Genomic DNA, 12,989 nt, shown 5'->3' on the forward strand with positions numbered 1-12,989 from the left:
CTCCAACGTTGCCTACACGGTGCTGTTTGTGTACGCCACCGAGATCTACCCGACTGTCGTGCGAGCTCTGAGCTTCAACTTCGGCGCTGGCCTCGGCAGGATCGGGACCATCATTGCGCCTTACCTCTACTACGGAGCGGTCAGCGGAGGAAGCGTTTGTTGCGAATGTCTCCGTATGGGAGTGCGCACAGGGACACCCAGGGCGGTCGTTGCCCCTGGGTTTCCCATGGCCTTAATAACGGTCTCAGTGTACTGGGAAGTACTTAATGGGCTCAGTTGACTATGAGGTACATCCCGCGCCTCAATGCGCGCCTTATGCAGCGCACCTATTAACTTCAGTGCGCTATTCTTAGCCCACACTGTAGTTGACCCTTTGCCGCAGTTTGCTGCTTCCGAGAACATGTGCCGGCGGACGTAACTAATATAATGGGCAAGATACGGTGAAGGGATAATGACGACATACTGTTTAAAGCTATATAGGTAGATTTACGGTTTGATGCTCCAAATATCTGGGCATTTGTCTTTCTAGATCGACCATCGAACCGTGAATCGGATGATGTTTTCGTGACGGCATAGGTCTTTAAACAAAAGCAGACAAATGTAATGACATGTTCACGTATTTGGCCAATGTCTGTGCGCGAGAAATGTACAAAAAGTTGACAGGCTTCCAAAGTTAAGGACAGGCTTCCAAAGTTGTTTCCCTATAACGTGGAAGTTTGTGTAGCGCTTGTTTTATAGAAAACATTTTTAGTTAGCCCTGACCTGATGTTCCTGCATTCTTCGACGTCACGGGTCAGCTACTTTAGGAATCGAAAGGCAGGCACCGCCGCATTGTTTTCCAGCAAAACTGAAGCTCATGTTCTTTGGAACTGTCGCGGACTTCCTACCTCAGAAGTCGAATCCACAAGTTTATCTGAACACAGTATTTTTTCTTTATTGTGCGTTTTGTTCAAGATTCTTCTGAGCAAGTCTAAGAGATATGTTTAATGACCTTCAGTGGCCTGACACATTGGCGCCCTGGTGTTAAATTTTCAGTGTACCTTTGATTCGAGCTGTCGATTAATTCGGCCTCGCTCTGCAATTTCGCTTGCCTCATGGTTAGATCAAATGGTTCAGCTATTGCCCCGGAAAGGCGTCGTTCCAGAGTTTGAGCCCGGACCAGGATGAATCTTTTTTTTTTTTTTCTGCGAGGCTTTCTGTCTGAGAAACCCGTGGGGGTTTCCTTTGTAGCTTCGTGCTACAGTCGGCCAGATGTCAATTTCTCCTCCCCCCCTCCCTGGTCTATCATCATCATTTCCTAAATTAATTTTGGTATCTGCTTCCGAGAAGGTAAGGCAACAAGCTTATAGCAACTCGCATGGATGATATAATCTTGATTTCAACCTTGATAACGACGAAACGTAGTTTAAGGCTTTCCGCATGTTGGACAGAACCAGCTGACAGTCACCAGGAGCGGCAAAGAGGTTTTCGCCACCTGAACTTTAATTGTGATAAAGCGGGCCTACTTGCGAGATGTGACTTATATTGTTGCGTTTATTCTGGACTTTCACGCTTTGCTGCATCGCTTCGTGGCATTTTGCAGGGTTCAAAGTTTGGCTCCTACCTGCTTCTTGCGTTCACGTGCGGTCTGAGCGGTTTCTTGGTGGGAAAGTTGCCGGATACCAAGGAAGTGCATCTGCCCGAGATGATCAAGCCCGAAGAGAACCTTTTCGAGTACGACTCGCAATATGTGGCTATCGTTGCTCGAAGGATATAGCAGTAAATCTTGCTTTCAGAAATTTATGTGGAGCGCAAGATTAAGGCTTAAGTTGAAAGCAGTCGAACACTATAAGGTAGAGTTATTCCCAGAATTCTTCCGCCAGAAAACTTGACACAGGTAGAGAACTCCGAGATATGTCGAAAATGCGTTCTGTGTGGTTGCGACTTACTCGAAACAGAAGAATCATGTTACTGACATTCATACGAATCCAACAGATAATGAAGCCAAGGAAAGCAGAGAGGAAATTACCTGTGATTTTATCTGAAATGTAGAAATGTTAAGAAAAAGGGAAAAGAACGTGGGCACAAAAATAAAAGAAATGCAACTTGTAACAGGTACAGTATGCGGCAAGCTTTTTAAGTTCTTTAGAGGGGCCATCGAACAAATATGTTACGTTTAGCGAGGCTGAAAGATTAGGCTTCTATAATAACGAATCTCTCATTCGTAGCGATAACAGAGCTTTTCCGAGCGAGAAAAAGAAGGAAACTTAAAATCGGACTGGCACCACCTGTTTGTGGACTATATGGTACCCCTCATGTCATGTCAGCACTGGCTGATTCTCAGCGAGCGGTATAGACGGATGTCACGTGGATATTAGCTCAACTCGTCCGTGTTGACGCGGGTTGTTGAAATTTAGGAGCAGCAGGGGGATCTTCGCGGCAATTTCCTACGGAACAATGCGATATATTGGCACAAAGAAAACGACAATAGGCGTCTTAGGCGGATATTTTATTGGTCTAGATAGAATTAATAGTTTTTTCTTTAGTGTCTCTTTAACAGCACATGTTATTGATTTGCTCTGAAAGAACTGTAACAGGCACAGATGCTCTTTTCCCGAAAAAAAAAAAAGGCGATACGAGGCCCTCTTTGTTTTTATTCCCAGCTTCTCCCCACTGCGACAGCACGCTATCAGGTCGCATGGAGGCATGGGCCTGAGCCTTCATGACACAAGTTCCAACGCCTCGCTGCTCGTGCCAGCACTTCTCAGGGTATCGACCAGCAAGGTAAGAATGCTAGCATTCGCAACGGGACAAGTCTTCAATTAGTTGCTCCATTTGCCCTTAAAGTGGCACTAAAGTGAAAAAAATTATTTGAGCTGTATTAGTAAATTACCCCTCTACAACATCCTCCCCCTTCACCCCTCCCCCCGAAAGAAAAAAAAAAACCCTCATTGTAAAAAGAAGCTATGTGCGCTAGAAAAAAAAAGCTAAAACAAAAGTCGGGTAGCGACGCCGCCTTGAAGTTACCGTGCCATTGTTCAAGTTCTTTAAGACCAGCGCTTAGATGAGATACTTAGACTTGACTAAATTCAGTAAAGAGCGGCGTATAGAAATCATGTCTAGGCGCCGCACTGACGAGGACGTGTGCACACAGAGTTGAATATAGTTTTCCGGCATATGTGATTAGGCTAAGGCGTGCTGGCTATCCAGAAGGCGTGCTACAGAGAGTGGTGCAGGTTCTGTCGACCTAATACGAGACGCCGAAAGAAAATCGAACAAAGCAGAAGTACTTCGACAATTTCGACAATTTCGATAAGAGAAGCATAGCAGTACTTCCATACTTGCATAAGGCGCCACGTAACCTTTAAAAAAAAATGTAGTTACTAAGTCAGGGATCACACTTTAGTGCTCCTAACAAGCTTCAGAATCTATGTAGACTGGTTAACCAAGGAGAAAAGTTCCACTAATACATGCAAGAAAAAAAACACGAAGTATGTCAAATGCCGTAGCAAATGTCTATATACTTGATTCCATTATCCTGCGGCCGTTGTTGCGTGAGCCAGACGGGTCGCTGTTATAAACCATGAGGGAACAGGCAAATTTTTTGAAGCGTTTGATACGTAGCAATCTCGCTGTACGTTGCAGCAAGTGTGCGTGTCATCCAGATTTCGACAGGTGTCAGATTGTGAGAAACTACCGCGAACAACGCGCCCGGGAAGTATTTGATGCGCAAGAAATAGAGACCAGGGTGTCAGCGCGCCATCAAGGTTGATGCACACACACACACAAAAAGGGATATTGTATTTATCGCTATAGGTCTGATCTTTGTTCCCAACTCCTTTTTCCTTTCTTTGTTGTTTGTTGCGAATCTATAACGTTCGAAGCAAGAAGCAATAAGCTCGCATAGCTGCTGGTCAGCGAAATGCGTGTGTCGTCCCTTTATGTGCATTTCATCTAAGGGTTGGTCGTGCAGAATTTGAACTGTGCTGCAGGAAACGGCCCCAAGTGTCTACGTTGCTGAAGTTCCCGTACCAGTTCGCCGCGACGTCATGGATACGAACGACGTCTGCTCGGGCCCAGTTGATTTTTTCTGTCGATGAACACGTAGCACACTGTATTAAAAAAGAGCCGAAGGCTGAACTTAGCACATTTCAGTAACATTTACTTAGTCATAGGAGCCCAAATACGAAAAAAAAAACGTTAAAATTCTTGACGCCACAATGAGACAGGCCAGGCCATTAGTCCTTTAGAGGGACACTAAAGAGTAACACTAACTTTGCTTAATTTGATGAAGTCTATTTTAGTTGGTGAAAAAAGTGTTCGATACTAGCGGAAAAGTGGCAGATACTAGCATGTGTCCGTGTAACCGGGACTGGTGCCTTCCCAAATATCGCACTTTACCTTGCTTTTATAGCCGGCTTCTCCAATCGCCAGCACGCCAAACCGAAAGGAGTCGAGTCGGGTCGTGTCAAAAGTGGCACACCTCGACTCGACCCATCGCCAAAGTTCAGTCAAGCCGGCGCCGAAGAAGCTTGCAAGAGCACGTCCGAGTGTCGTGACCGAAGCTCGGCCTTCCGGACCGGAGCTTTCCGTCTCCGAACGGGTTGCTGGAGGTGCCACACAATCCGCATCAGCGGGCGCCTCGGCAGCAACCGAAGACGGGAAACCCGCGGGACAACTCGCCGACGACGCCGAACGGGAACGAGCGTTGCGTGCGACCGACGAGGGCTTCCGGGAAGACCGGCCCAACGCAGGGTCACCGAAACGACAGGAAGTGGTTTCTCTTTCGGGGACCAGCGTCGACGCCGCGCAGTCGCCCTCCGAGAGTTCGGGGCAGTGCCGTTCGCCGTCAACTACCGTGGTGGGCCCTGGCGCCACCGCACGTCCCAAGGAGGGTCCTCACCTCGGGGTCCCCGAACTGCCATTGTCACCGTCGCCTGTCGCCGCAGCGTCGATCGCCGTTGTCAAGGAGGCGACGGAACATTGGTCTGCCACGCCGCACCATCTCTCGCCGGTGAGGGACTCCATTCCGGCCGAGGTCGTTTCTCCTACGCTCCGCAGAGCGGACGCTCAGACGCGGAGCCCCCCGCCAGCCGTGGCCACAAGACCCTCCGGCGGTGTCACTCGCGGCTCGTTGCTCTCGTCTCGCGCGAGGCGTCACAACTCGCCGCCAACAACGCCGAACTTGGGCGTTGGCGGCGTGGCATCGAGCGCTGAAGCCCCACAGGCTCCCGAGCGTCCGGGAGATCGAGACGAAGTCGGTGCTCGTGCGGTGCTGGCGACGTCGGTGCGTGCGATCGAGCCTGAGAAAAAGGCCGGCAAACTGCGGTCGCCGCGGCGTTCGGTGGAAGGTGCAGGGAGTAGTGCGTCGGCAAGGTCAGAGGAAGTCGACGGAAGGCTGGCTTCGCCACTCAGAAGAGACGCAAAGGACGCTGCCAGCCAGAAGATGAAGAGGAACAAGCTCTCGAAGCAGCGCCAACCACGTGCAGATCGTGTTAAAGACCATCGCTAAAAAAATTTAATTGCGCGCTTTTCACGTTCATTTTTGTTGGAGACTACTCCTGTGCAGACTGCGTGGTTGAGAATTTCCAGCTTGTGTGCCTGATGTGCAACTCGCACTTCGTATTTGTGACTTGCACCTTCAGGGAACGAGAGGGAGTATTTCGCCACGTGATGGAGCAGAAATTTCTTTTTCACAGCTTTTTGTTGGTTCTATCGGAAGTAAGGTATCCACAGGTGAAACGTTTGCCGACCTACTGAGTGCGTCTGAACTGCAACACGATGACGCTAGATATTCCTAAAGCGTTCTTGAGTCTTATGTTCTGCAGTTCTTGGCCGCTTTATCGCCGAGTAACGATTTTACAATCCTGGCGGACTGAATTGTGTGTTTGTATTAATACTGTAGATATCAATATACTCACGCGAGCTACATCTCTCGATCGTACTCCGAGTGATGTGAAAGCTGGGCCGACATGTAAACTACTAAGCCTGTTTTCGTAAACATGGGGCTGCGGGCATAACAATGATTTCCGAGAACGAATGCACCACTGTGTGCAACGCTTTCACGTGTGCCACACCTGTTGCAAAACTTTCATAAGCAATATAAAATGTACATTGGGACCACGCTAGCGAAACGCAAAGCTAGCGATTTTTTTTTCATCGTGTTCTGATTCAGTACTCAATTGATATCATTGACGAGTACTGAACCACAGTAATTAGGGGGTTTTACGTGCCAAAACCGCGATCTGATGAGGTACGCCGTAGTGGGGGCCTCCAGAAATTTGGACCGCCTGGGGTTCTTTAACGTGCACCTAAATCTAATTGCACGGGTGTTTTCGTATTTCGCCCCCATCGAAATGCGGCCGCCGTGGCCGGGATTCGATCCCGCGAGCTCGTGCTTAGCAGCCCAACACCATAGTCACTAAGCATCCTCGGCGGTTCACGGATCTCGCTAGAGCGCTTGATTTGGCCCGCTGCGAAGTGAAAAGTAACAACGTGGCCGGCGCACATCGGCGGCCACATTGTCACGCGAGCCACATAATTTAGGATAATTGAAACGCGCAGTGTATGTTGTACTGTGCTTTACATTTGCATTCCCCACAATCGGGCTTCAACTCGAACCTCGTATCGCTACGAGAAGTACAGCGCCGCTGGTTGGCTTAAGGAAACTGGATGCTTCAGATATGTTCTACTCCTTCCTTCTATCGTCATCGTCACCCATCATGCACCTCTTCCCTCTTTCTTTCCCTCTTCCCCTTCCCCCAATGCCGAGTAGCTGGCTAGAGGAATATACCTCAGGCCGACCTCTCAGCATTTCATATCATTAAACTTCTCTCTCTCTCTCTCTCTCTCAATGGGCTCCGAGACCGGACGGCGCGAAAGGCCACGCGCCTTCTGAACTCGCAGGCCATGCAGTGATCGATTCTCGGGTAGTCCTATACGGCGAGGGTTTGCGTAAGAAGCACACCTTCACACAAGTGCATTAGAACTGACGTCCAGTGCACCCGGTAGCAAGAGCGGTCAAGATGCCAGCCTGTGGAGAATCTGCGAAGTTTTGCATTGATATTTCGAATGTCAGTCAGTCATAAAAAAGATTCCCAGTTCCGAAGGAAAGGCGAAGCACCGATTGCAATTACAGATTAGTAAATAGCTGTACGAAGTAAGTATAATGTAAACATTCGCTAGACAGCGCTGTCTTTGTGTGTCTGCTTCTTTCTACGTCCTTGTTCAGTCGTGCTTACCAATTCTATCATGCATTAAAACCAACTAGCCTGTCAACGTGTTTTAACTATATTAACAAGCACAGTGTCACGCGCGCACAGGTAAACAAAAACATCTCGCTAGATCACAGCGGAAACTGTCTGTGAAAACGCTGGAGTTAGGAATCGCAGCAGCAGCCGCGAGCCAATTGACCTTCGTGCATCTGTCGCTTCAGCGCGTACGAAACGTCGAAAGCACAGCACACACGAAGCTACCGGCACTACGCGCGCTCTGCAAACGTCGAAGATCACTTTGATGATCGAGGCCAGCGCGGGCGCGCACTTTAGCCACGTCGCAGACCGCTTTCAAGACACGCGAGCGCCGGCAACGCGTCCCTACAGCGTCCGCGATTCGCGTAGCCGTCTGTGTAGAAGACGCCGTGGTTGTGTCCACACTGTACGGAGCAGCGAGCGAGGAGTGGCGGCAGCCATAGAGTTTCCTACGAAAATTACTAGAGGGAACTCTGGCGCTGCACTCGTTGTCCTACCATGGGAATGATGGGAAGTGCATGGATATGTCTGATCTTCGTGCTTATGGATTTAAACGTTCTTGTGGCTTTGTATATTACGCTATATAAATCTTATTGTCCTTTACTTCAGCGCAATCTATATTCCTCGAAGTGCAGAAGACGCCGGAAACGCGTACAATTGCTATTAATTGCAACGATTGAGCTTGTCCAGGTGGCCAAATCGAAACGCGCCAAGCGTCTCAAGGCACTGGCATGCCCGCGATAAATTCATAAGGGCGTCTCATATAGTTGTCGATACATGCGTCCGTGGCTTAATGGTTTCAATATCAGGCTTCTGTGCTAGAGTCCCTGTGTTCGAATCCTGCCGTCGGGCAATTTTAATGATGTTTATTTAGTCATTTATTGCGCAATATACTGTTGAAAATGACGAGTTTACAAAGTCACAAAGCTGTTTGAAGCCAAAAAGACGAAGTTTAGGCAAATCCATGTACTTCCCATAATTCCCATGCTGGGACAACCGCTCGCATTACAGCTCCCGTAGACACTAGCGCCAGAGCTCCCTCTAGTAATTCTTGTAGGAAACTCTATGGTAGCAGCCGCCGGAGAAGAACGCTCCTCGTCCCTCGCCTGACCCCCTTGCCTCGCGCGCCACAGGAGAGGGCATGCGTCCGGGCCGCGTTCCTCGATCGCGCACACGATTGAACCGCGTTCGGCGGCTCACCCTCACACGCTTTCAGTCATACAGAACCTCACGGCGACGGCGACGACAGAAATCCCCCTGGAGTGTCCATGTAATTGCTATCGCAATAAAACTTCATGATCGCTACAGGGAGCGATCAGTTCTGCTACCCCACCAGATGTCCATCAGTCAGTGCTGAATGCGACCACTTCGTGCTGTGACCCGGACTTGTATTTCCGGACTAGAGCTGGCCAGACGGGCTTCCCACTTTTGCTAGTGGAAGGAAACTCGTACATATAAGAGGATGCGTCCCATAATCTCTATTATGCTCTTCAGTAAGAAAATTTCATGGACTGACGGCATTCGTGTTGAAATTGCTGTAGGACGATTATTGCTGAATTTTCCATTAAATAGTCGTAATTGCAATAATTAAATATTTTATCTTAGTAACGTCACGTGTCTTCGTATACAGAATCGAATCGCCGGTTTAAAACACATGTACATAAGAACACGCGATACTTGGATTGCGTGACTGCTGGGACTTTTCTGCGTCATTGGCGAGGGCGGGGATACCGATCTGAACATTATTTGTATCAAATGAAAGCGAGTGACTTTGTGACGGATTGCAGCTGCATTCGGCACCCTCAGCAATGACTTAGCTTTGACCGGTGGCGCGAACAGGGCCAGCCGGCTTGCCGTCTTAGTATCGCGTTTCAATCTGTGAACACTGTGCAAGCTAATTATTGGTTGCAGGCTTACGTCAGCAGTGCTGACGGAACGGGACGCGTCGAACCTTTCGTCAAACGCCGTAATGCTTTAGTACGATTGTCTGTGTAGCAATGCGCTTGTCACGCAAGTGCAACGAAGCCATATTGAGTAAGCCGGGTGTCCAATTGACCCGCAACTTAATATTGCTACGAGGCTACTGAAGTCGAAAGGCGAGAGACATCGCTGTAGCGAAGCGACGAGGAAGACTGTGTGATTCAGTGCGCCAGCTGTCCACCATTTTGTTCAGAGCCTCTCACATCTTTGATTTTAATTCGGTAGCGAGGAGTGTCTAAGTAGAAAAAAAGTGTATGTGCTTGACGTGTGGGAATCAGAATCACCAACAAGATGCTGCGGAACCTTGACGACCGTTTGATTGGATACCTCACAGAGAAGATAAACAAGACGTGGAAAAACGGCAGCGTCCCAGAGCAATGGAAGACCGCCAACGTCGTCCTGATCCCCAAACCCGGCAAGGCTCCGAACGTGGACAACCTACGACCCATCTCTCTCACCTCCTGCATCGGGAAAGTGGCAGAGCACGTCGTCCTCAACAAACTAAACAGATATCTCGAAGAGGACATCTATACTCACATGATTGGCTTTGGTGCCGGCCTTTCGTAGCAGGACGCCATGAAGATGATCAAACATCAAATCATCGACGGCAGTACTAGGGACACCAGGGCCCTGCTCGGACTCGACCTCGAGAACGCGTTTGACAACGTTCTCCACGAATACATTTTGGCCTCCGTCGCAGACCTCGAGCTGGGCCCCAGACTATATAACTACGTTCTTTCGTTCCTGACGGGGAGGAAAGCGAAGCTGCGGATCGGCGACGTTATCTCCGATGAGGTGCTCCTGGGCCCACGGAGCGCACCGCAAGGCTCCGAATCTGGCCCAAGTTGGAGGTATCAAACACACCATCTACGCAGACGACATCACGATCTGGTACACCGGCGGTAGCGAAGGGCAAGTGGAAAGCGCCATGCAAGTGGCGGTAGACGTCACGGAGCAGTACCTGCTACCCACCGGACTCAGAGGCTCCCCAACCAAATCTGAGCTTCTGCTTTATAGAAAAGAAAAAGGCCGCAGACCCAAGCGCTGGAAACCGGTCTCGGAATGTGACATTCAGCTGTTCACTCGGAGCGGTCACCCGATACCCAGGGTCGACACCATCAGAGTCCTGGGTATGCTCATCGAATCACGCGGCGGCAACGGCACTGCATTGCGCAAGATAATTGCGAAGACGGACAATGCCTTTCCCCTCGTGCGAAGGGTCACGAACAGACATCGTGGCCTCAAGGAGGACAACCTGCTTCGGCTCACCAATGCCTTTGTGCTGTGTCACTTCACCTAGACGGTGGCCATGCACAACTGGCTCAGAGCCGAGCGGGAAAAGCGTAATGCCCTCACTAGAAAATTCGTCAAAACAGCCCTCGGGCTGCCCGTCAGTACGCATACCGAGGACCTCCTTCGGCTCGGCATATACAACACCATGGAGGAGATAGCCGAGGCTCAGGAACGGGCCCAGCTAACTCTGCTATCCACTACGCCGGCCGGCAGGCGTATCCTCAAGGAGATCGACCTCGCACCCACCAAGAACTTGGCTGAAAACACCCAAATCCCCAGAGACGTAGGGGAGAAGATCGTGGTCGCCCCTTTGCCCCGCAACGTTCATCCCGTTCACAATGCAGGTCGTCGCAAGGCAAGATCATTGAATATGCTGAAGCAAATAAACAAGGACAAGATCTAAGCAAGCTTCGTGGACGCAGCTGCATACCGAGACGGCAAGGCTTTTGCGGTTTCCGTCGTGGACACGCTAGGCAAAGTCATCAACTGTGATTCCGTCCGGACGACGAACCCCGAGGTGGCCGAGCAAGTGGCCATTTCACTCGCCATGCAAAACGGTCGGAGAGACAGGGTGTATAGTGATGCGAAAGTGGCCGTCAGGGCATTCCAGAAAGGCCGGGTAGCCCGGCAGGTAATTCAAATTCTGAAAGGCGCCAAACACGGCGACACCTTGATGCACTCCAACCTTTGTCTCCTGCCCACGTCGGGGCAATTGAGGGAGTTCCTCTGCCGAGTGCGCCTTTTATCGCGTTTTGCTGGATCCAATAAAAGCTTACTCACTCACTCACTCACTCACTCACTCACTCACTCACTCACTCACTCACTCACTCACTCACTCACTCACTCACTCACTCACTCACTCACTCACTCACACACACACACACACACACACACACACACACACACACACACACACACACACACACACACACACACACACACACACATATATATATATATATACATATCTATATATATATATATATATATATATATATGCAAGCATGCACGCTTCGCTCCTCGAAGAGGCAGGATGTGTCAAAGTGAGCTCATGAATAACACTGCAATGTGGTTAACGCGGTTTAAGTCCTAGATACGGGACCTAGAAGAGGTGCGCCGTAACTCTAACGCATCTCGCTCCAATTTACTACTAAGTCGCCGCTGAATGTTTTTGTTTTCTTTTTTTTTTATCGGCCCATCACTGGACAGAACCGGCAAGAACAAGTCGGGTAGACAAATATGTGCTCCGTGACAAAAGGATATATTTATTATCGTTATTTCGTGTATATATCGCTCGTTCTAGAAAAAGTGCATTTTTTTCAGCGCGACCTAAAGCCACTACGGAGATTTTGCCCCGTCGCAAGCTGTGAGAATGCACATTTCGAAATCTCCCGCTCGTCGATTGCTCCACTAATGAAGTGCAGGGATCCCGCTGAACGGATGGATACCGCAATTCCGTACGGACACGCCGGTGACTCGAGAGCGAGCCGCAGCTGCTTCGCAAAAGCTGCGTGGGTCGCATAACGGCATGACGCCCGGAACCTCCTGCGTTTGATGTCAAAGTTGCTATAAAAAAAAATCTCGGACAGCACTCGACAAAAATGAAAAGAGGATTGATGCAGGTGGATCTACCCTGGCCTAGGCTTACGTATAGGGCCCGACTGTAGTACACGTGTGCACACGCCTGGACCTGTGCAGTTGGTGCTCTCGGAGTTGGATCCGGCAATGGCTTCTACCTCAGCTGCAGCGTGTCGTGTTGGGAGCTTGGTCTTATACGGGCTCGTCTGCGTCGTCGCATTTTCAGCTTGCGTTATTGCGCACGACCACGGACATTCACACAGCAGCCAGCCGTCTAAATCGGTTCGTTTTCGAGAAAGATGGGACGCCACCGATGTGGTCCGAGACATAGAGTGAGTTGTTCCTTGAAATATGTTCGTATTTTTGCAGGATGTTTTTGCGCTAATAGAACTTAGTTTCCTTTTTTTTTTAATTCAGGTGATTTGTTTTGAAAGAAAATTAGAAGAAAAATCTTCGCTTATGTATGTTGACCCGAGCAACTGATACATCAAAGACAGCGATGTGTAAGCGAGTTCTTACAACCTTCGGATGTATCAAGGGTCTGTTGGCCGTTCTTAGTGACGATTCATGACCGATGATCCCTGCACGTTCTCACCGGTGCCGTGGTCAATACCACGTGATTCCTTCGGGGTTTCCACAAAGGCTGCGTTGCTGGGCCGCGAGGTTAGGCTTCACCGCCCAGCGGCTAGCAGACCTCCAACGCGGAGCTGGTAAAACGTGACGCGAAAAAATAATTAGCGGCTAAAAATAATAAAAAAAATAGCGCGCAAAGGAGTTGTTTATTCGAGTAAAGTGTACGCGAGGTAATTTTCATCTCATAATTTATTATAATTTTTGATAATTACGGCTCAAACCGGAAATTCGGCACTCCGCCACAGGTTGCCTGCTGGGTGTTCTTCGATTGACATT

At 49.5% G+C, this 12,989-nt stretch overlaps 1 protein-coding gene across 9 annotated transcripts in view; it reads left to right on the forward strand.

The window, feature by feature from the left end:
* LOC142585628 (solute carrier family 22 member 6-B-like) overlaps nt 1–12,989 on the forward strand; it is a 42,246-nt gene that overhangs the window by 25,574 nt on the left and 3,683 nt on the right. For 6 of the 9 annotated variants that reach the window (XM_075696539.1, XM_075696544.1, XM_075696542.1 and 3 more), the window contains 4 exons: nt 1–139; nt 1,583–1,713; nt 2,643–2,763; nt 4,394–6,026. The exon at nt 1–139 is cut by the window's left edge and continues 46 nt beyond it. In XM_075696539.1, coding sequence (XP_075552654.1) covers nt 1–139; nt 1,583–1,713; nt 2,643–2,763; nt 4,394–5,491 — 1,489 coding nt within the window. In that variant the 3' untranslated portion in view covers nt 5,492–6,026. Of the gene's footprint in view, nt 140–1,582; nt 1,714–2,642; nt 2,764–4,393; nt 6,027–12,200; nt 12,413–12,989 lie in introns of those variants that run through there. The other 3 variants (XM_075696547.1, XR_012829111.1, XM_075696546.1) reach the window with 3 other exon arrangements.

The sequence above is a fragment of the Dermacentor variabilis genome, chromosome 6 (assembly GCF_050947875.1).
Source record: "Dermacentor variabilis isolate Ectoservices chromosome 6, ASM5094787v1, whole genome shotgun sequence".
In the NCBI taxonomy this organism is placed as follows: Eukaryota; Metazoa; Arthropoda; class Arachnida; order Ixodida; family Ixodidae; genus Dermacentor; species Dermacentor variabilis.